Here is a 24,614-nt window from a genome sequence, read left to right as displayed (position 1 = left end):
ATCACTGTCCACATGAGTACAGTTCATGGGTATCCTACCATCATACACAGCAGTATATTTGTGTACCCTGGAGGCAATGGAGAGAGCGCTGCCACCATTCTGGATTTACCAGCTTGTTCACTATTGGCAAATCATTTTCCTTCTCTGTGCTACAGATTATCTGTTGGTGAAGTAGATGAATGCTAACATCCTTTGGAAAATTACAGAAAACGTTTGGATGAGCAGCAGTTTCAAATAATACTATTACCCACTATAATCCATTAGTCATTATCACTACCTCTCCATGTCTAGCTACTTCTTTCTGGTGAAGGACTGGTTGCCTTTTTTTTTTACACTGTGATGCTACATTAATTACTTTTTTTTCCCCAAAGGTGATTTAATGCAAAGATGAAGAGTTCAGGGCATCAAATGAAATTAAATCTCCCTGAAATTACGTGCTTTCTGATTCTGAGATTTATTCTGGTAAATTGTAACCTATACTTTTTCCACACATGCTGTGGAATTTCAAAAGTCAATTTAAGACCCTTCATTTAACAAAAGCTATCTGTATAATACTATTGGATCTGACGCTCAGATCTCTCCTCTTGTCTTTGAACACACACTTTATGCCATTAATCTTCTCATGGTCAGACACTCAGTAGGGTCCTACAGTTCACTCATCTTTGTATACAGAGAAATCTTGCCAGGCTTTGATCTTACAGTGTACTTTTCATTTAAGACTAGTGTAGCAGCCAGGCTAGCAGGAAGAGCCTTTACTTTTTACCCAGTGAACAAAACAACGTATCATCCTATGAATTATATTTCACAAGTTCAACCTGGCTTTGAAAATTACACATCAGCACCAACTCTGCACAAACAGCTTGCAGGCAAAAAGACTGAGAAACTCTGCTGTGATACCCCGAGGAATTCATGCCAACCTGCCTGCACCAAGATCCTGGCTCATACCATTAGGCCTCTTTGCAGTAAGGGCACTCTGCTGGCTCATGTACAACTTAGTGTTCATAAGGACTCCAGGACCTTTTCTGGGAAGCTGCTTTCCAGCTGGGCAGTGCCCAGCATAAACTGACATCTGCCAGCTCTCTCAGTACTCATGTGAGCTCATGGACTTAACTATGTCCAGTTTCCTCTCTCACCGTGGGTACATCTTCCCTGTTCCAGATTTTCCCCCGATCTCTGGGACATAGGATTCCTGAAAGCTGATCTTGCTAGTAAAAACTGAGACATAAACACTCATTTTCCTCAGGCAAAGAGGGACAAAGTCCCTCTTCATTATCCAGTGTAACAGTCAGCATAACTCATTTTTAATGGGAAAAATTAACATGCTAATAGGGATACTATAAGCAAGACAGAAGATTTGCCTGTTCCAAGTTGTGTGGAAACAGCTACAGTGCTCCGAGGTGGCACTTGAGTTTCTGCCAGACTACATATCTCCACATCCACACCACAGATACTTCATAATTTAGGAATAACTGAGAAATTACTAAAATCAATCCTCACGGCTAAAGCTTTTGGCAAGTCAGGTTGTAAAAAGACCCTTACTTCAGAATTACTGAAGAACACAAACACACACACACATATATAATCTGCAGCATACACTTAAACAGGAGCTTCTGACTCTGTCCTTCCTCCCCACTCCTTTTGGGACAACTCCTTAGAAATCCAAAAATAAAAATGACTTTTTAACAGCACAATGTGAGCTTGACATTTCAATCTTCCAGGAGATAAACACCTCCTTCAGTCAATGTAAGTGTATGTTTTCTTCCTAGCTGGTTATCTGCAGCCATTGGTCTGGGGTTTTATGCCAAAAATCAGTAAATTCAAAGTCAGTCTGTATATATGCAAAGCAAAGATCAATTATTAACTGCATGCTCAGCCATTCCTGCTCAATGTAATCCAATTACAGTTCCCTTGTGGGTCTCCTGAACATCTCTTGACCCTAGAGATGTAAAATGATCTTTGTGAGTACAAACATGTCCACGAATTGAGCTAATGAGTTAGATCTTTCAGTTCTGTCCTCTTGGAAAGCAAATAAAGAAATCTGCCAGAGTCCTTGGCTGAATGCTGTGACTGCTTCTCCTTTCAAAGAAGTCTTGTACACTTAGAGATTTAGAATGGCATATGCTAAAACAAAACAAAACAAACAACCAAAAAAGGTTTTGGGTACCAAGTCCACTCAGATGACTCAATGACTTTACTGCAGGATTTGAACTGAAAACTCTAATCAGCATGTCCACTTTTTGTGAGGTGTGTGTACAACAAGGGATCATCCAAGGGACCAGAGATGTTTCTAACAAGAGAAGTTTCTCTGTCTACATAAAGAAACTGTTTGGAAGATCTCCTGACATTCAATCCTTCCCACTTACGGTGCCACAGATAGTGTCCCATTCACAGTCAATCGGGGCATTTTTATTTTTTTTTTTTTACATTCAGCATTCCTGATCAAACTCTCACTGCCCACTCCCCCAGTAAACAACGTTAGATTTCAGGACTATAGAATTCAACTATAGAATTTTTTTGAAATGATTTTTAGAAAATATACTCTCCTATTTGCCATATAAAAGCATTTAATGATTTAAACCAGAGCTAGGCAAGAAACATTTCTTAGTCTACTCAAAGTTGCTTGAGAACTAGTCTCCTCACCAAAGCTGTCTTCCTCACTTCCCAACATGACTTACTTTCCTGCTCCTGATCTGTTAAAAATAACGATACCTGAACCTTGGCACAATTTCCCATTTCACAGTCACATAAATTATGCAGGTTGTTCAATTGGTGTTGAAACTCTTTAAACCAGGTGTTCTCAAACAGAGAAAGCCCCAGTGAAGACTTGAAAGTCACCCCCCAAACCCACCCCAATGTTGCAGCAGATCCTATTTTCTCTAATTTAGCTTTGCTCCATTGAGCCCTCGAGTGCACAGATTCAAGAGTCCTTGCCTCAAAGAATGAATTAATTTATTTTGGCCTGCCTTTAACACTGAATGACAAAAGCTTTGTTTTGGTTTGAGAAAAATTGTTGGAGACGCAGCTCAACAGATTTGCAAGGCAAAAACAACAAGGATAATTTACATGTCTTCAGTAGAAAGGCTGCTGTTGAGTTCGAGACAGACGGAGATGACAGTAGATTACTAGTTTATTAAAAGGTAAAATGTCAGTAGCTTCTTAATGATGACATTTTTTTTTTTTTTTGAGTGTTAATTTAGCCCGCCTCTATTATAGCTTTTGGTTTCTTTCCCTATTAAGTTTCAGCTGATTTCAAGAACTTTTAGAACAGGGCTGTTATGCTGATCTAGGTCCTGCTACTATACTTTGAATATCACAGTATCACGGAGCTGATAGAACAATTTTTCAAGCTGTTTTCAATTGTACTTTTGCTTGTGATGTGATTTTTTCTTGTCTTTAATCCTTCCTATGCAATTTCAGAGACTTGCATTCCCAAAGAAATTGAGAACAGAGCTCACTCTAATGACAATAGGTCCCGAAGAGAGGCAATAAAAAAGGGACTCAAATTGCTTAGTTTCTTAGGAGATCAGATAATAACTTCAGATACATTTCAGTCATTCTAGAATAGTTTGAGACCCTATCTCTTTTCTTTGATGTTGGCTATCTGCTCTTTTTCTAGATTTGGAATTGAAGAAACCCAACCACACTAACAGACAGAGGTAAGAAAGAAACATTTTTCTAGACATCATCATCATATTCATATCACATTTGATTACTTGCAGAGGGAAGGAAGAATATAGAAACAAGAGGCACTAATGGTTTCTATCCTGACATTTCCCACTCCCATCAATTTCTATCTTTAGGTATCAAAGATACCTATCAAGATATAAATACATATTCAAAGATACCATCAAGCTGAGTGCATTATAGTACTAAGTTATTGATAATTTGGTGAAATCATGCAAATTAGCAAAAATGAGCAATGAAAAGGAGAGTGCAGCCTAGTTCCCAGAGCCTCATCCTCAAACTGATGCAGTGGATTTGCAGCCCTGGGAAGAGAAAGTAGTGTGTGTACACACACTAGATGAGAAAAGTGCAAAGGCAGGCCACATATGGAGCAGCTCTGAATGGAAGAGAAGACCAGCTGTATTTGCATAATACTGTGGAAGCAGTGCCCTTCCGCAGTGTTGGTATTGCCGGGAGCCATTTTATAAATGGACCAGACTTTTAACCACCATTACTGTGACAAGCTTGAGAGTGCACCCACAGTGACTCTGCTGCACCACAGCTGTTCATAGACACAAAATAATCAGTTTACTCAGCTACCCCCTCAAGGATGAAAGATCACAAAGCACATGACCCAGCGGCACTATTCATAAGAAAGCACAACTCTGTGATGTGCAAATGTCTTTCTTCATGCTAATTAATGACACCAAACCCGACTCCTCACCATTCGATTAATTAGTGTTACAAGATGCAGATGTTCAAGTGCATATACCCCCTGAAAAAAAAAATAATAATAATAAATCTAGAAAAAGTCTTGTGGATGCCCCATCCTTGGAAGTGTCTAAGAGTAGGTTGGATGAGGCTCTGAGCAACCTGGTCTAGTGGCAGGTATCCCTGCCCATGGCAAGGGGGATGGAATTAGTTGATCTTTAAGGTTTCTTCCAACACAAATCATTCCATGACTCTAAGAAGACTGGGAAGGAGAGAAATGTTAAGTTATTGCATCCATTTTCAAAGGCACATGTGTGATACAGAAGACTAAGTATTCACTAATAACAGAAAGAATCCCTACTGAGTCATCTTTAAAAACATAAACTTTTGAAAACTTATCCATGCCATGACATGAAACCCATTGACCAGAGGTAAGAAAAACATTGTGATATAGATAAATCACTAGAGTGGGAACTGTTTCTAGAAATACTAGTTGCAAGGCACCACTGAGCATCTAATTTAAGAGAAGGAAGTCATCTGTATAGATCCAGAATGGTAGCTTCTACACTGACACATGGTGGTACCCAACATCTGTTATATCTTTATTTCCTTCATGAAGCACCTGCCCTCTAAGGCTCCAGGCTGTGGAAGGGCTTTCTGTGCGAGTGGCAATGTGAAGCACGCATAAAGAAATGATTGAGTATGAGGAGATTTTATTTCCATTCCCAGATCTCAAACTGACCCATTGAGTAACTCTAAGTGAATCATTTTACTACCAAAATTCTGGTATCTCAATCAGTATGTACTGTATGTTCTAATGATATGACCTCCTTTACAGTCTGCCAGTGGAAAGTGCTTGGGGTTAAATGTGATTATTTATTAATTTTACTGAAACCAATTGATTTTACAGGGAATATTTCACACCTGACTGGATTAGACCACAGTTGCCCATACAAGTTCATTTTCACATAAGCTTCTTTCAATGTAGTCTAAATATGAACAAGCCTTGCAGACACTTTCACTTCTTTTGTGTTATTTAACATGAGAAGTCTGAACTACCAGGAATATTCTTCTCATTGCCATTTTTATTAACTAATAATTTGCATAGTTGGTTTGTGGCTAATAGAAAAAAGGAGTGACAGGATACACCAGTAGAAGCTTCAAAAATACTTACAAAAGTTTGGTTGGGTTGTGAAGCATTAAAGTATACATGGACTGTTCCAATATAGTTTCTTAACAAGTGGAATGGGCTTTAGGATTATGGCAAAGAATATTACTGCTCACCTCTTAAATGAGAATGCCCACCCTCATTTCACCGGAAGCCTAACCTTTAACTATCAGTTACACGGCAGGGACCTACCTAAGTCCTACTATACATTGTCAGTTTCAGCAAATATTGTTGAAAATGAGCCAATAAAAGAGAAAGAATTGTGCTCACTTTTAATGGTACAAAGAATATTATTATTCATAGTCCAGTAACTTTATGGCAAGCATAAACCTCTTGGAGGAAGAAAGAGTAACACAATCTGAATAATCTGAACATTATTTTCATTGGAATAATTTCAATTCCAACAAGACTGAAAAATAAGAGGACAAGAGATTTTAAAAATTACTGATTTGGAACAGAGAATATACATGACTAAAATGACTGTTCTGACAGAATGACACAGGAGCAAGTATAGAACAAATCTGAAAGAGACTTTCAGGACTTAAAAAACAAGGTCAGCTAGTTATCTTAATTCTTTGTGTACAATGTTACATTTAATAGTCCAGGGTTTTGGAGCCTGACATCTCACCAACCCTTTAAACTAAGGTTCTCTTCATTTTACAGATGAGTAAAGGTACATACAGAGATGAGAAAGACACTACTGTCCAAACTACCCCCTGATTCTGAGTGTGCTGAGAGCTGCTCTACCTAATTTCTGGAAGTGGAAGAATCTCTATCTCTTTCTGAGCCTAAGGGGAGATCTGCAGATAATGCAGCTGCCAAAATGCAACATTTATTGTAAAATCTGTGGTCCTGCTTAGCTGCTATAAGAGATCCCAGTGTCCTGTTCCCAACTCCTTCCCCATCACCATTAGAGAGTTCCTGCCTCTTAGAGACCTCCCAACTGCACCTCACTGATGTTTGCATTTCATCAATAAAAGGCAATTGACTCATGTTTCCAAGGTCATTTTATACTACTCTGGCAGCAGTAAAGGTGATATAAATGGATATTACATTTTCATTTACTTTAGGGCTAATTTTGATCACTTGATTGGCATAAGGAGACCTCAGTGTAACTGAGGAGCAAATTCCAAGCTTTCAACTCAGCAGGGACTAACCTCTCCAACTCTGTAGCTTTGCACTGCAATATTCATATCTGAACATCATATACACTGAACACCTGCATCTGAGAGCAAAGTGGATTTGGAAATGTGGGGCTGGATGGCAGAGGAGAAAGAAGGTTTCCTCAAGAGTCCCACCACCTTCCTGCTACTTCACTTAGGGGAGATGGGCCAAGGCTGATACAGCCCTGGCTACAGGAGGGGCAGACAGGGATTTGGCTATTCATCCCATGCCAGCCTGAATGCTGGCCACATGACATAACCAGGATATAAACTACTGCAAAATCCATACAGAGAACAAAAGCTTCCCCCCCTGCCCCCCCCCCCCCGTGGGGTGGGGGGGTGTTTGTGCTTTAATTTGATGCTACTTCAGAGCTTAGCTATTTTGGAATTTGCAAGGCTTCAGAGTGGTCTGGGTCATTCGGTCAAATGCACATATTCAAGCACATAACATTAACTTTCTATTGTTCTGCCATAGGCTAGTGACTCACCAATATGCTTACTCATCATTTCCAGTGCTCCAGTGCCTGGTAAGTCTTGAATAATTCAAACATCCCAATTTGTCTAGGACGATGCATGTCTGGAGTAAGTTTTCTGAAAGCCAAGGACTCAAGCCAGAGTCTTACTGAGAAGACAGAGGGTCTATGCCCCTAAAATCTTTACATTTTTTCAGGATGTGCCCACACCATTTACCTTTTAATAGCAAATTGATGTTCTGGTCAGTGAACCAAAAGATATAGACATTTTCTGGCTTTAATATTCAGATGTACTGGCCATATTCTATTGAAACAATGCAGTGAAGAGCAATACGCATGCCAATAGAGAATGCAAAAGATAAAATAATATATTTCTGCACCAAGTGTTCTTATACAGTCATGGAATTTCTCATTCCTCTGTCCTGGAGGCCTAATGGATCTCACTGTGGAATAAATAGCAAGGAATTGCTATTGTGCAGTCTTGCCAAATGGAAGTCAAAGCACATTTTAAGCCCCAATAACATAATTATTCAAAGACTGAATAGGCAAGTGTAGCACTGAATGCCAAATAAAGGGATATAAACAAGAGTGATGGCTATTTGCATGAACTGAATACCACAAAGCTGATAAAGTTGTAGGCACTATTCTCACACAAAAATCACAGCCACATTGGTCTCCCTTTGGTAGCAAATCAAGAGTACTTACCATTTTTGGAGAGAATCACAGCCAAATATTCATGAAAGTAGGTGTTGATGTACAGCAGAAGGCTTGGAGTATGTGCCGTGAGAAAGCTAAATGCAATATTTTCCTTGGGCATGACAGCATCCGCATAAATGGCAGAGCTTGAACTGCTTGCATTTTTTGTGACAGGATAAGGTTCTTGGAAAATATAGGTAACGGAAGTGCCGGCTTCAAATAACGCAGAAACCTCTGAAAGCACATATAAACCAAGGGAATCGTTTCAGCCACTGCGTTTTCAGATGTCCCAGACAGGCATGTGCATGAGCTGACTGCCTCAGAAGCAGAACATGGCAAAATGCCCCTGATCCAGCTGACATCACCATTCCTTTGGATGAGCAGAGTGCCCTTCCTTACAGTCTATTTGTCTGACGCATACAAGGGCAGTGTACAGAGACAGGCCTCTATATTCAACAATTTTAGTGCTTGAATCATAGCTCCACAAGACGGAACAGGTCAAAATGTTGGTCAGTCAAATAAATGCTCAGTTTACTATCTTCTGACAGTTGACATGTAAGGCAATATTCTCTGTCTTCCCCCACAGTAATGACAACAATATATTTGTTCTTTCTAGTCTTCTTTTTAAGCAAAGTCATTATTAAAACAACACATTAATCCAAAGACACTCACTGAGGGAGAGCAGTAGCTTCAAAAAACGACAAACATCTACCTGTGTGTAGTCAAACTATAAGATCTCACAGTTATTTTTTTTCAACACACAACACAATCTGGCCATGAAATACATGCATATGACAACAGCACTTTTCCTAACGTGAGACACAACAAAGTCAGGATGGTAATATCTTCCACTACAGGCTGATTACAAGTACTCTCTCCAGTAAAGCAGATCTGCCTCTATAGCAGTATCTCCTAACAGGACACTATGTGGGTATTCTATATGCCTCCCGTGACATCGGTGCCAAATCCTCAGCTCTTGTAAGTGGGGACAGTTCTATGGACTTGAGTCCAACTAAGCCAATTTACACCAGCAGATGATGTGGCCCACTTAGCCTGTCGCATTTGTAAGGTAAGGGACAGTCACGGAAATTAAAACACTCACATTGCACCTTGCTGTTATTGAGCAGTGATTTTGGTAGTTTCTTCCTCTCCCAAAGAGCATGTTATCTAAACTGGATGCTCTTTATTTGCCCTGCTCCTTTTTCTGATGTTGTCACCATCTCCTAAAAGCCAGCAAACAGGTTCAGTGACGACACGCTCATCAGAAACTAAACCATGCAAATCTGTTTTCTCCTGAATGTTTCACATTTATTTTTGATGTCTCTTCTTATGGCCAGGTTTAGATGGGTTATCACAGAGATAGCAACAAAAAGATTAACTCTTTTTGTCACACCATTGTTCCAAAACTCTGTAATGAAGAGCCCTTAAGATTTTATTAAGTGGACAAAGCTGGATGAGGGTTAAAACCAAGCAAATGAAGCATTCATACATGCGAAGAACCATCATGAAGGTTTTCAGCCCTATTGGTTAATGTCTGAACCAAGTTATATACAACTGAATACAGGAATCATGCAATACAGTTGGTAATTTAAGTAACAGTACAGCTTAAATCATTTTAATTTCTGAGGCCATCCATCACTGAAGTCAACTAGACGAGGAGTTATAGTCCACTTAACATAAACATTTAGTGATGCTCAGGGGAAAGCTGATATTAGAACATACTCTTGTAATACAGTGGACACCAAGCTGACATGGGTGAAATTGCATTAGAGACATTCAGAGACCACTAAGGACTTAGGAACAAAGCTCTCTGCCTACCTTTTTTGCAGAATGGTCCTTCATAGGCCGAGTTGGTACAATCACAGTAATACCCATTATACTTCTCCACACATTTCCCACCATTATGGCACAGGTTACCATAACTACTGCAATGTCCTGGACATCCAGGTTTAACACCAGAAGTCATTTTAGCTCTTTCTTCAAGGTCAAGTTTCTGTCCATTTAAATGCAGAGATCGAATACATCCCATAAAGCCCTTTTGTCTGGAAGCTGTTCCCCCTGAAAAAGAGAGAAAAAATAGGACATGCATTTACTAATGAGTCCACAGAATAATCAAAGCCCTGAAGTTCAATCTACAGGTATAAATATGAATCCATTAAATTTTTAAAAAATATTACCTATTGTGTATCAATGTACACTGTAGCAAAAGATGACAGATGGAAAGCCCTGGAAACTAAAGGTCTTCCTCTATCTGTAAGAAAGGACTAAAGCTGCATCTGACTTTCCAGTTGCCCTTCTTTTCTTTTCTGCCATATCTAGTGCCCTGTTTGGTATTTAAATTGCAAATTCATTTGGGAAAAGATTAGCTTCTTTCTCATAAGTACACACATCACCTAATAAATGAGAAACTCATTTTTTTTTTTTTTCTATTTGTTGCTATAGTATGGAGTATAAATAACACCCTAATCCCAACATCAGATGAGTTAAACATGCTGATGAGTCCAGTTACCAAGGATGAATCATGTTCAGTGCCAGTTTGATGGCTGAAGGGAAATGACTTTGGAGTCAGAATTTATGCATGACCGACCAAGCTGATGTTGCATATGAATGTTTGTTGTAGGCAAGAAACATGAGTTTGGGTTACAGTTGTGAAATTTATTACAATTGTTAAAAATAAATTCATTTCTTTGTGAAGAACAAAGCTATATGGATTTTAGCAAGAGAGCACTCCAGTCTCTACAGGCTAATGAGCATCTTAGCTGCCCACTGAAATTTCTAACAGTGAAATGAAGACAGTTTTCCCTTAGGAGGTGGTCTCTCACAATAATAGTAATTATTGATGACAGTCAGAGTATTCTGTGAAAATATCAACATTTTTATTATTGTAGGCTTTGTTTGGCAGTTGCCTATGTTTTGCTCCTGAATTTACTACAATTTTGATTGCTGCTATGAAATCTAACTCTGGCCAAAGAATTAATAGCACTTGTAGCCCTTGAAATACTAGCTTTATTGATAATGCATCAATAAAGAAGAAAGAAGTAAGGAAGTTATATTTCCAAATTCTTCATCTATAGAAGTTTGTTCAATTACAAAATGCATAACTGGTGAGTCCTTGTAGAAGAGCATCTTTTCTGTCACAAATTGTTTAACTAAATCAAGACTTCTGCAAACCATGAGAGTGAAACAACAGTCTGAAAAGCAATGTCACCAAAACAGTATTGTTCCGTTATACTGTTCTGACTTATTATTCTTTCTTGTACACTAACAGCAGAAGTACTGGATTTGAATTAGAATAATTAAATTCAAGATAGTATGTGTGAGAGAGGTTTACTTTATACTAATATTATCGTGTCTTTCTCAGTGAAACAAACATTTTCAAAATCTTATTTAGCCAATTACTCTTTCCAGATGAATGAACGTTAGCTTACTTATTTTAAAGGCCCTCTGAGCACAACATTTGGGCCTTTTGCATTTGCACTGTGTACACGTAATCCTTTTCTTTCAAGATTTTGCTCCAAAACCAAAACACACCATACAAAATTTTCAGTAATGTCCAAATAAGAAGGAATGTGATTTCTCCCTTTAAAATCACTGGTTACTCTGTTTTCTCTTGCATGGGTAGTAACCACAAATTTTCCAAGGATAAATGACAATTTCCTTGACTCCTTTTGGCACACAAATTCCTGCTGGTACATTTAAATGTAACACTTTAAAGGAACTATTGTTAAGTATTGTACAGATTTCATGCTTACTGCACTGCCCATATTTTTACTGCTTGCTGTAGAGCTTTGGAAAGCTGCGTAATACGAGTTTCTTACTCTTCTCCTCTTCTAATGTCTGGAGATTATAGAGCTTAACAGAGACCAGCTATCCAATCCTAGATCCACACAGCATTGATTAAGCAAATCTGTTTATTATTTGGGCATTATGGAAGTTTTCCTCTATTGACCAGAACTAATCTTCAAATACATTCTATGGAAGTCAAGAAAAATGGAAAACAAAACAAAAAAAAATATTTCCCAAATTAGAACAGGAAGAATCAACAAAGCCTAATAGGCCTGTTGGACTAGACAATTTCATGCATGCAATCCAAATGTTTTGTTCAGGAAAACAGATTTTAAGGTAAGCCTCAGGAAAAACAACAAAACAAAAAACAGGGTTAAACAGGGTTAAAGTGTTCTTTGCTGAGGAGTGGTGGTGGCAGTCAAATGTGCAACGGCACTTTCAGAAAGGTATTTATGCAACTGAATTTTACTGAAAAGCCTTGGGGCAGAAAAGAGAGAGTCTGAGAGGAGGGGGCAAGAAGCACAACTGAGCACCAACAATATAGTTTAGTGACACAACTGGATAATATATTAAGATTCTACCAGTGAATTGAGGATTTACTTTTAAAAGCAAAGGCTTTTTTGTTACTAAGAACTGGATTAGGGAGGCTGAAGTGAAAAACATTAGGAGTGTTCTTGCTTTATGTAATGGATGCAAAGGACAGGATAGGGTATGAGAGTGTAAGAACAACTATCATTACTCGGGAGTAGGAAAACTTGCTATGATATTACTCAGAAGACATCTAAGTCACACTTGTTAGTCTCAGACTAAAAGTTGTAGTAAGCAGTCAGGATACACAAGAATTTTAGCCTGCTCCCTGCCTTTGAAACATCCAACTTTCCCCAGATTCTTTTAACAAGAAAAACATCAAACAGGCAAAATATTTCCCTTCTTATTCTCTCCTTCCTTTTCTCTGTCCCCAGTAAAGTTTCTCAGATGTTGACTCTGCCTGTGGTATGTTGTTTTTGGACCAGTTACAAGAGGTAGAGGAGATTTCCCCAAGGATTCCTCATATCATTGCTCTCAAGATAAAAGCAGGAACCCAAACACTTAACTTTGCCAGTCTCTTTAACATACCAAGTAAGTAGAACAGAAATTTCTGATCAAGACTGTAGGCATGAAAGTAACCTCTCAGGACTTTTATTTTGCTTCTCTGATGTTACAAGTTCGAGTGCAAATCCTGTTCTAAAAGAGGTCTGTGAAGATGTCTTTCCACTCTCCTCCCCATCCTGGGGTGTTACGAACATGCCCTCACTGGATAAGACAGCACATTTCATCTCAGACTACAGCATCAGAGAAGATGGTTACATAACTCCTCTTGGACAACAAAGATAACGCCAGAAGGTTCAGATCCAAAATCATTCATTTTAAATACTGCGAGTCCACTGAAGGGAAGGATTTTTGTCTGTTTCTTCAGACCAAATTGGCCTGCTGCTGCACGGAGTTTGGTCAAGTTGATATTATTAAGCTTGTAAACTTGTTCAGGATTTGATCCTTCTACTGTATATTTTTTTCAAATTAACAGAGGAACATAACCACGTACAACGATATCTATCCTATTGCTGAGGATTATAAAGCAGCCAGAAGCAGCTAGATACCCAATGCCCTCTAAAAGAAAGTGAGAAATAGGTTTCCAATTCCTTTAGGCTGCTCTAAAATTTGAGCTTGTTTGATTTTGGGTAAACCTCAATGTACTGGCAATGAAAATTCATTTTTCCCTTTTGCTTTGCACACACAGAGAAAGCTATCTCAGAAGCCCGTCACGTACTCCACGTGTGCCAATGTTGGCCTTAAGCAGACTGTATTTATTCTAAATTATTTTAACAAGTGCAGTCATAGAAAAACTCTTTCTGGTACTTCTTACATAAATACCTAAGTGCCTTATGAGTCAATTACACAATAAACACACCAGCTAATCATACAAACATTACGTAATCTACCCTTTTGTCTCTTACTGACTATTCATTACCCTTTTGCCTTAACAGAGAGAAACCATAATTGAATACGGTCGGACATTTATAGAAAGTGATGGAATAAAACAAGAATTGTAAAGCTGAATCCTGTCACATTGTATTGCTATTGATAACAGGGAGAAAGGAGAGAGATTAGATTTGAACTACTCTGTTTTGACTTCACTCCTTTTGCTTTTACCTCCAGGTAAATCCAGTAAGGAGGTGTGGAAAGTACACTTTCTATGGCATGTGTAAGAAATCATCGCTGCAGTGGAATCCTAGGAGCATCATGCACTGAAGATTTCTTGCACATGGTATATGGCTGCTGACTTGCTCACACAGAACAAATGCTTAGGTTCTGCTCCCCCAAGGGTGAACGTCCCCAGATACAGACATGTAGGGAAAATGACACATTGGCAAAATGCAAGAACAGACAAAACCATTGTATTAAGTACAAAGCAGAGCAATGAAAGGTATCTTAAACTTCCAAGGAAAGATAGGCCTTCTCAACTCCAATCTTTAGAAAATATTTAAAGGCTGATTTACTTGCTCAGAACATCAGTATCATTGGACCAGAAGTAAACAAAGGACACCTCAAAGATCACTTGCTTTGTTAAGTTTTCTTGAGAAGGCTTCTGTTCAACTTTCTTTGTAATAAATCATAAAAAGCTAACAGTTTGTTTGTCAGACCAACTTGAAAATAAAATAAAACAAAACCACCACAAACACACAAACGTAGGAGCAAAATCCTTCCTTCACAAACAGTCTTAAATGTATCTAATTCTCAGATTAAGGAGGAAAACTCTGGGCAAAACTTAAACAAATTGGTCAGAAAACAGAAACAGTTGACAGGGAATTACTTGATCCAAATTAGCAGAACTCCTTTGAAATGATGTTATGTGCCAATTGTCCCCGTAGTCAAATTTTATAAAAGCCCAGGTTTATATGTGTGATATACAGTATATAACCCTCCAAAAGGAAAAGAGACAAAACTGCCTCACATACGCTGTACATATATGCTGATAGCTCTTAAGCAACATGAAAATGATCATAGTTTGAAAGCCAAAATGGATACCCAATCATCATTTTAGTGGTACATGCTGCTAATAGTTTCTTTACCCCAAAGGATCACTAAATCTTTCCAAAAGATAAATAAATTTTGATATTGAACTTTATTTATGAAATTTACAAAATATTTGAATTGATTCTGGAAAAGAATCAAGAACAAAAAAAGGTTTTATCTTAACAACCTTCACAATGAAAACAAATTCTATGTTTAATTGAAAAAAATTTATGAAGATTAAATTTAAATACACTTGGAAAAGTTTTAAAACTGCAAATCACTTCAGTTACATAGATCATTAATTAAGAATGTGAATACTAACTGTGGAAGCCCCATAATCACTGTCAGTATGCATACTGCTGCAGAAACAAATACATTGTGGATTATGGAAGAGGAGAATACTATGTGCTGCTGTTTCTTTCCCTTTTTTTTTTTTTTTTTTTTACAATCAATGTTGTTTATGTATTTATTTTTCAGATGGGATAAAATCCACTCTGCGTGGTTCAGGTATTAAATCAGTTGGTTCCTATTAGAGACTGGAATGAGACCTTCAGCAGAGACACGTTATGCCACATCTGTGTATTGTTGGACTTCTGCCACCTTTCCCTGAAGTACCTGGGAACTTCAGGGAAAGGGTTAGAATCCAAGACCATTCAGGTTTCCATACCTTCTGGCTGCTCTTAGAAAAACTCAGAACATCAGACAATTTTGACCTTCAACATGTTTTTCCGTGGTAGAGTTAAGAGCCAAAACCCACTCTTATAAGCATTAGTTTTTACTCAACCATGTGTTCAGGTTTCAGTAAAAGTGTGTATGAAAAGCTGAATGCAGTCAAATTACTGAAAGTGAGCACTTTCTATCCCTCTATTGAAATAAACTATGTCCTAGGGTATACTGCAAATACTAAGTACAATCAGAGAAAAAAATACATTGGGTTGAAAGTCGCTACAGGGGATCAACTGGTCTAACCTCTTCCTCAAAGTATGCCTACATTCATAGTTAGATCATGTTGCTCAGGCTCTTTTCTAGGAATGTTTTTATTGTCTCTGAGCATGGAGATCACAGTATCTCTGGGCACCTGCTTCAGTGCTGCACTACTCTCATTGTGAAGATGACTGTTCCCCTTCCCTTGCTGCAGCCTGCAGGCTACAACCCTGCTAATACAGCCTTGTGTGTAGTTCACAAAGGCACATTGTAGATTCACTTCTCCACCAAGGCCAACAGGACCTTTTCTGATCAATGGCTACCCATCCAATTAATCCCCAGTTTGCATGGATGCATCACTATTCTTCCCCAGGTATGTGGTTTTGCATTCGTCTTTGCTGATAACCTCCTACTGGCACATTTCTCCAGTTTGTTGGGAGTCTTTATGTACCTTGGATTTCCATGATGCAACTCATTGATTACCACTTTAAAATCACCATGCAGTTGGTTCCAGTAGCCTGTTTATTATGCAGAGAATCAAGATTATATGCAGATACTTCTTTTCAGATGTGAGACAGTAAGCAGCTAAGACATATCTGATAGATGACCTTCACTTTTACTTCTTTACAAAGAAAGGGACCAAAAATTTGTAAAAAAAACTATCAGTTCATTAAGTTCTCTAAGTCTTCTGTTTGCAAACTGTAGCTTGGTTAGACTTCTCTGATATTTCTAAGGTGCCTAGTAGCCCACCCTACTGTCCGTAGGCCCTATCTCTCACCTCTTTCTAGGATCATCATTTGAGGAACAAGTGATAAGCAGCATACTTCTCACCTGAAAGCAGAAACCTCGTACTGTGACAGTTTTAACAGAAAATAAGTTCTTCAGTGGACTTTTCTCAGGCTGAGAGAACGTTTTAGGTATGAATCAATTGCTATGAGGGAAGGACTTCTGGTAAATGATACAACTCTATTTATTAACAAATTCATTCCTTCTGTTCAGACCCCAGTAATTATTGTACACATATGCTCTAACAAACTCAAATAAATACCTCAAAATCTTCTTAATTCAAAGGGTGTGGATACACAGGTAAACTTTACTAAAATTAGTTGACAGATTGAGGTTTGCCATACCATTTCAGCTAAATAAGATAATTCATTTTAAGGAAAGAATTAGTAATTATTTGCATGGCCCTGAAGAAGCAGGTTACAACCTACTCCATCACAGTGTGGAGTACTCAGAGAAGCAGCGTTTGAATATGGAAAAGGAGAAGACCCTTTGTTATCCCAGATTATATTATCAAATACAAGCTGGTCCTCCTCTAGTTTTCATTTACATGGAAGACAGAGAAACAAACTATATGCAAACAGAGGTTTGTGTTTGTTTGGTTTTGTTTTGTTGAAGAACACTCTCAGTTAAAATAGCTGCATTTGCTTTGATTGTGTTCATAGTTCTCTCTCACACACACTTTATAGCCAAATGGCTGTAAAGTGTTTGAAGGAACAGATTTTAAGCACATATTGTCATCAAGCTTTGCCACTGTAACTTACAAGAATGTATGCCTTTTACATTGCATCGCAAAAGAAAGATCACATTTCCTACAGCAAATTACATAGTCAGCACTGCACAAGAGGAAATAACTAATTCTTTTGCAACAAATATGTTTCATGCTTAGACCCTAAAAATGCCATTTAGTATTGTAAGGCTAACCTTTCTGTACTAAGCACTTTGAGTGTAAATGTAGTAGTCTGGGTTTGATTTATGTTGCTTATGAAGGACTGAAAGAGGAAGAGGCAGAATTAGTTTACCACACCCAAGCTCAGCAGTGAAACAACAGCATTACCAAGGTATAGACATAGAAATACTGCACACATCTGCAGAAACCCTTAAATGGTCCCTACCTACAAATAATTGGCTGTTGAGCTGCAAGCGGAAGTGCCCCTCTGCAGGTGCCTCCAGGACCTTCTTGGGGAGGTTATCCACTTGTAGAGATGTTTGCTTGAGGTTCCGTTCTGCTCGGACATAGTGCCACTGGTTGTCATTCAGGGGTGTGGGAGACTGCACAATTGCTTCTGTGGGGCCATTCCCAACATCTACAGAGAAGATTACCTCTTTGGGGGCTGGAACACACAAATAGACATAAAGAGAAAGTGAAGGTCTGAATTAAATAGTAGTTTTGACATCACGAAATCTTACATAAATATAGGGTCCATTAACTTTTATGTCAGCAAATAGTACAGCATCATTTACCTCCCATCTTCTACCCAGCAGGTTATATGTAAATCTAAGCCAGCAGCCTCATTGTTTGATCTCTGCTATGATTACGCTTGGCTGTGGATACCCATCTTTTTTTGCTATAACAATTATGGTGCCCTAGAAATTGTAATTTATTCTCTTTTGGGAGTAAAAGTGCCAAACGCTGTACTAAAGTCACACAAAAGCACTTGGACAAATAATGCTGAGATGGTGGAAAGGATGAAGGAACTGTTTCTGACTAAATCTTTCAAAATGCATGTTCTTAACAGAACTTGGTTATATATGGTTGGAGAGAAACCTTCAAGCATATGTTTGCATGAATAAGCCTGACCCAGGAAGCAAGGGAGAAACAGAAGGAAAAAAAAAAGTTCACTGGTGATCCTAAACTAAAGGGTCATATGTAACATGTCCAGAGATAGCAAGGCTCCTAGAAACAGAACAGTAACTGAAAAACAACAGTCATATGAAAATATGAAAAACAACAGTCCATCTTCCTCTGCTAGAAGCCTGAAAGGGGCCAGAACTCTTTAACGTTTTTGTTACTGATTATTTTTCTTCCTAAAATGCTAAATACACAAAAAAGGGCAAGAATCATCTCCACAGACTGCACAACAACCAGAAAGTTTTGGATTGAAAAATCATAAAAAGCTGTAATTTCAAGCCCAACAAATTGGATTGGTCTGGTTTTGGAAGCTGCTTCTTAGATAGTTAAGATAGGAAACACTCCATAGGGAGAGACAAAGATCTATTCTGAGCCCCTGCATCTGCTAAAAGGCCATTTCCTTTTGAAGCAGCTGGTCTGTGGAGCTTCCTTGATACAAGGCCTTTAGGCTGCAAATTCCATCTGGCAGCAAGAAACACACCACATAACTGCTAATGAGAAGCCCAAGTTTAAAAGAAAAAACTTTCCTCAAATTATTAAGTAATTCATTTCTCTGGGAGCCCAGGTATAAAAAACATACTTTCAGAAACTTTCACTAAACAATCCTCCTAGTGGCTTGCAATATTTGTCATATATTTGACACCAAAATGCCATTTTTACTTCTATATCCCTGAGAATGAAATGCAGTACACTGAAGTACAACCAAATTGGACTTTGATGTGCAATTAACAGTAAATCATACCTCATTACCTTGTGATAATGCACCATGACATTTACCATTGGTTTAATGAATTGAAGGGCCTCGGGGTCCATTTTTATTAAATTTTATGTTGAGGTTATGATAAGCATATTATAAAATGCATATTACTCAGTTTGTTTTGCCTAAGCCTGACAGAATTTGGAATACAGAAGTCATATTTCATGTCAAAGCCACAGTACCCTTCTGTCACTAATAAAAATTGTAAAAATTTGAAGTCATCAGAACAGGAGTGAGGTAAAAACCTACTCACTAATTAAGTTCCCTACTCCTCTCTTTTACACATTAAGTTGCAGTTGTACTGCAGTCATTTATTAGATTTTGAAGTATTCAATGCCCATTACAGCTTACCCTGCATTAGCACTGCGGTCTTCATAGGCTCTCACCTCATAGTACAGTACCCTACACACTGAATTCCTCTGAAACACTAGGATTGCATCGTACTGGACATATCATTGAAAAAGAAATAAAAGTAACCATGAGAGTTGTTTGTATTAAATTTTACATCTCTCAACTAAAATTGCAGTCTACAGGTATGTCTACTGAGTAGCTTTTTCTATAATGAGGTAAAATGGGGGAAAAAATCCTGTAAATTTAGTCACCTCTTGGTTTAGGAAAGAAGAACTGAATCACAATAAGGTGAAACAAAATACCAACATTATACAGAGACATTCTGACAGGAGAGAGGTCTATGTCTCCATCTTATCCTCTCCAGACTCTTCCAAAAGTCCCAAGACAGAAGTAAAAAGTCCTTCCCAGTTTCCTGCTCCCATCAAACTGGGCAAATACATTGTGATTTCTCCATGGTGAAACTTACATCTTATTTCAACTCGTATGAAGTCCTTAATCCCCAGGTTTTCCAAGAATACCCCAGAGGGAGCCGTGGTTTTGAAGAAGAAGAAGATGTCTGCGCTGACCTCAGCATGGAAGGTGGGGAAATGCAGGTAGGAGGCCTCTGTGTTGAAGGAAGCTGCATTCCAGAACTGCCCTGCAAACACAACATCCTTCTCTATAGTTAAATTGGCACAGGACAGCAGCTGTGAGCTGCACGTGGAAAGATAGCTTTCATCAGATAAACACGTTTAAAAAACAAACAACGAAACAAAACAGTAACACCAAAAAAAAAAAAAAAAAAAAGGGACGTCCTGTTCCTCTAGAAATTGAGAAGAGTTAGTACTCACTGTCTCCATAGCAACGCAAAGGGCCGATTTTCCAGGCAGCCTCAGAATTGGATCTGTTTGTGTCAGTGATCACTATCTGAGTTACAGGCAAATGGTCTTTGAAAGCAAGGAGGCCAGTATCATTTGTCCTGGATTATAATAAACAAACAAAAAGAGACATTAACCACAGACAAATCCCCAGCATTCCTCACGTAAGGCAATAGTTGAAAAATGGTTACTTAACTGTATTTGCAGACTTACTATAAGACTTGTGACCATTACACATTGTTTAAGATACATACATGTGCACATATGTTCTATGCTCAGACACAATACTGATCCCCCGAAGACACTGCATTTTGATACATGATACTGTCTGGTAAAAACTCTAGCTGTGTTGAATGCTTGAGAAGCAGAGGCAGAGTGCTGCCCTTTTGCCTGATGGACATTAATGTAAAACAGGCTCTGTTGGGTTTCCTCAGCAGGATGAATTTGAAGTGGATCAGATAGAAGCCCAAATCTGAATTTCTGTTAAGTTAGCCAGAGACAGACAATGGGCTTTGTGCTGGCTTTATGTTTTATCCTAGCAGGAGGAGGACATGTGATACCTGATGCAGCATGCTGTTAGCATGGGGCTGCCAGGAAATACGTGATCCAGCTTGAAGATGGCTAGTATACAATTGACTCAGCACACTGCAAAGACAGTTGAATTGGCAGTGAGTTTGCAGTGGATCAGCCCTTTGCATTACACATCTGAAATTTTTGGGTCAGCAACTGAAATAGTAAAGGCTGATTTACTGTATTGCCCAACTACAGTCTCTTGTTTGTATCAGCTGCATTTATTGTTGAGCTATTAACTTACACATGGCTGCTAAAAAGGAAGGGGATGGGAAGATTATTTTCTTTTTAGTCTGAGTGCCTTGGGGAAAGCAGTGATCTCAAAGTGAAGCATGACATTTCATGGCAGCCCCCTGGTCCCTAAAAAGTTTCAGTAGCTTTGACTCTGGAAGGGTGTACAGATGCACATTCATTCCACCTTTCTTCATGAACTTAACCAAGTCCCTCAGGCATCCAGCCCTGACCTTACCAGAGCTGAAATCTCCTCTGGAGGTATTTCTCTACCTATTGATTACAGAGAGGCAAGTGCTACTGCATCTCATCTCCAAAGTGATGTGTTCATCTTCTCCTAACTCTTACTCAGGGTTGAAGTCTGTTGTGAATCCAGGCACATAAGCCTGGTACAGCATTCTTCACGGAGCCAAACCTCAGTAGTTTTGAAGAAAAGGAACCCTAGGTCTGCATGGCCAAGCAACCCGCATGCAGGGTCTGGACTGATCTCACCCATATGCTCAGAGGGGTAAACTTCAAGCTGCACATGGAGATGACAACAGTGACCAGACAATAATCCTAAACAATAATCCCAAATTTATAGCTACTATCATTTATGCATACGTGAAACAAAGCCTCAGGAAACAGATTGCACTTTGAGTGAAATCATTGCCTCAAGGAGTCTGACATCCTAGGCAGGATCCCAGACTATACACTGCTCATAATGCCTCCTTCCACAGATGTACCCCTCATTATAGTTCCAGCTGTGGGAATAGACGTGATATTTCAGCAAAGAAGTAATCAAGATGAACAACACAGCTGTGCTCTGACACAGCCTCGGATGTTTACTTGTCTAACTGCTCTATTCTGATTAATGTTACAAGACATAGAAGGGGCATTTTCATCTTTTTGATAAAGGTTGCAAACATTTCATTTATTTTTTATTGTTTCTAACCGCATGCAGCACGGTTAATTGTCTTGTAATTCCAAGGAGAAAAGGAAAGGTACCTTCTTTGACCCTAACATTTTTTCTTGCTTGAGTAGGTGTCTGGCATGTAGATAATTACAAAATGCAGAAAGATGAAATTCTCACACATAAGACAGAGTGATGCCTTCAATAGAGACTGACACCTTCAATAGAGACTGACATCAAAGTGTACCATATATGAAAATCAAAAGTACATGGTCTCCAAATCTCTTCATTGAGGCCTCTCAGAAGCATTATCATGTAGCTTATTGTATCAATTCTTGAAAGTCAGTGTAAATGCTCTCAACAGGTTGTGAAACAGTTGTGAAGCTGATCTATTTGAGTATTTCTTAGGAAGATAATTAAATAAAGCATTTCAGGGCATAGTAGGAAGAAAATTAGGTAGAATGAATGAAAGAAAGGCAGAAAGATTTACAGAAATAGGACATAAAATATGCAATATACACATGAATAACTAAATGACATTTACATTAAAAAAAAATAAAAAAGATTTTTCACCAAATATCCAGGGGTTTTTCCTGCAAATTTATTTTTATTCAAAAAAATAGTGCAGACTTTTGACTAGCTACGATCAATATTACCAGAAAAATCAGTACTTTCCTGCAGCTACTACTGAAGATACTTAAAAAATAAATAAAAAAATTAAATGGTGACATTTTAAAGATATCTATTCCACATCTCTGAGAACTGCATCACTTATTAGATAGTCTGTTATATTGCATGAAGTTCTTTTATATTGAACTTTATGACTCTGAGTTTTTACTAGTTATATGCCAGCGCTACTGAGAACTTTAGTAGCACAGCTCAACTATGAGAAAGAAAAATATTCAAAAACAATAAAAACAATTACTTTTATGTTAATGTATTGAAAACTCAATCAAGTTTCTCTGGAAGCTCAAAAAGCACATTTTATGTATATTAATCTCTCTCACAGAAGAAAGAAAAAAGACTTGTACAACAATACATGCCTCATACAAGTAGACACTGAAATAAAGCCTATCAGAAGTATTCTATTTTACCCTTCAAAGTATGTGTTTAGAATGGAAACAACATACCTATTGTCACAGTTAATTACTATTATTCCATGATGAGTAATCAAATTTTTGTTGAAAAATCCACACTTAGGATGTTTCAGCTAAGAAAAGCAAAGAAAGATATTTGAAGACACTATAAAGTGTCTTGTGGAAGCTAAAGTTTGAGTATCTTGAATTCACGGTCCTTTAAGTTAAGCTTATTTCAAACTCAATTTCTTATAAAGCACCATGATTCTTTTTCTTTTTATGTGGTGCATCATTGTAGCCTCTCAAACACAGTGTATTATGTCTCTGAGAGGAGCAAGAGAGTTTCACATACCTGTACAATCATTTCCTGCAGGCACTATTGTAGCACTACAAAATACAAATATTCCAGGATTTGGACAAAACATTTGGAATTTTGCCTGAAGAGGGCTTGAGGGTTCACTTATAATCTACCACAGTTGTCAAAGAAAAGGTGTTATTACCTGATTAAAAAGCACCTGCATTACAATGTGCACACATAGGATTTAGTCTTTTAAACAAAAAGAAAGCCTTGTTAGATTCACTGCTTTTGCATTTTACATATATGTATTTTAATGTAATACTTCACATACACTTAAAAACAGATTATACTTGGTTTTCCACAGCTGCTTCTCAGCTTTGCCAAAAACATTACTTATTTCTCTCAGCAGGCTTCACATAGCACTCCATGTCCACTTCTACTGAGTGCACTTTTTGCACCAGGCTACATCCCATTTCTCAGCACCAGCGGGTCCTGCCTGTGCAATGCTCTTTGGCCGGGAATGTGAGTTAAGACCTGATTTCACACAAATCAAAACAGTCTTTATCTCATTCTTGAAAAGAGTTCTGTATGCACAGAATATGGTGCAAATAAATTTGGGAAGAGCTTCTGCTTACCTGACTAAGCATTCAGTTCTGCACAAATTCAGGTGAAATTTTTAATGTTTTCTGGAGTGTGGAAAGCACCTTCAGTTAATGTCTCTTTCTCTAAGCTCTTTGCAAGAAGAGCATTATCAATTTGTACTTCCCAAAACTAAACCAAAACCAATAAAGCTTTTTAAATTTAATTACCAAAATACTTTTTAGCTATGAGTATTAAATACAGTTGTTTGTCAGCTGTGGATCCATGTCTTAGTATTAATGGCATTGACCTGTAGGACTTCCTCAATAAGTTATGAGGCAGGTTACACATCAAGCAAATCCTCTACATAAGAGAAAAAAACAAACAAAATCACATTTCATTGCAAATGCAGCAACACTAAAAGCAATAGTGCATCTGGAAAGTTTACAGCACAGTACAGGTAGTCCAACCTGATGAATAACTATTTTGATGGTAACATTAGGAGACTATTTTTCTTTTTTTCCTGCATACTAATAAATACTCCAAAATTTCTCACTCTGTGGTATCCCGACAGCATAAACCATCATATATTGGTAACCTCAAAGTAGCTGTTACCATATTTTTGTCTACTATATGTTAGACCAGTAGTGTCATTAGACATAGTTTCTTCTCATATGATCCCCTATTGGTATGTTTTCTTTTTATACATTAATAAAAACTTTGTTGGGGT

At 38.1% G+C, this 24,614-nt stretch overlaps 1 protein-coding gene across 4 annotated transcripts in view; it reads right to left on the bottom strand.

Moving 5' to 3' along the window:
- CNTNAP5 (contactin associated protein family member 5) overlaps positions 1-24,614 on the bottom strand; it is a 287,334-nt gene that overhangs the window by 31,072 nt on the left and 231,648 nt on the right. For all 4 annotated transcript variants that reach the window (XM_035332452.1, XM_035332454.1, XM_035332451.1 and 1 more), the window contains 5 exons: positions 20,212-20,339; positions 19,848-20,018; positions 17,537-17,755; positions 9,693-9,932; positions 7,884-8,108 (listed from right to left, as the gene is read on the bottom strand). In XM_035332452.1, coding sequence (XP_035188343.1) covers positions 7,884-8,108; positions 9,693-9,932; positions 17,537-17,755; positions 19,848-20,018; positions 20,212-20,339 — 983 coding nt within the window. The remainder of the gene's footprint in view (positions 1-7,883; positions 8,109-9,692; positions 9,933-17,536; positions 17,756-19,847; positions 20,019-20,211; positions 20,340-24,614) is intronic.

The sequence above is a fragment of the Oxyura jamaicensis genome, chromosome 7 (assembly GCF_011077185.1).
Source record: "Oxyura jamaicensis isolate SHBP4307 breed ruddy duck chromosome 7, BPBGC_Ojam_1.0, whole genome shotgun sequence".
Lineage (NCBI taxonomy): Eukaryota > Metazoa > Chordata > Aves > Anseriformes > Anatidae > Oxyura > Oxyura jamaicensis.
This window is presented reverse-complemented; position numbering and strand designations above follow the sequence as displayed.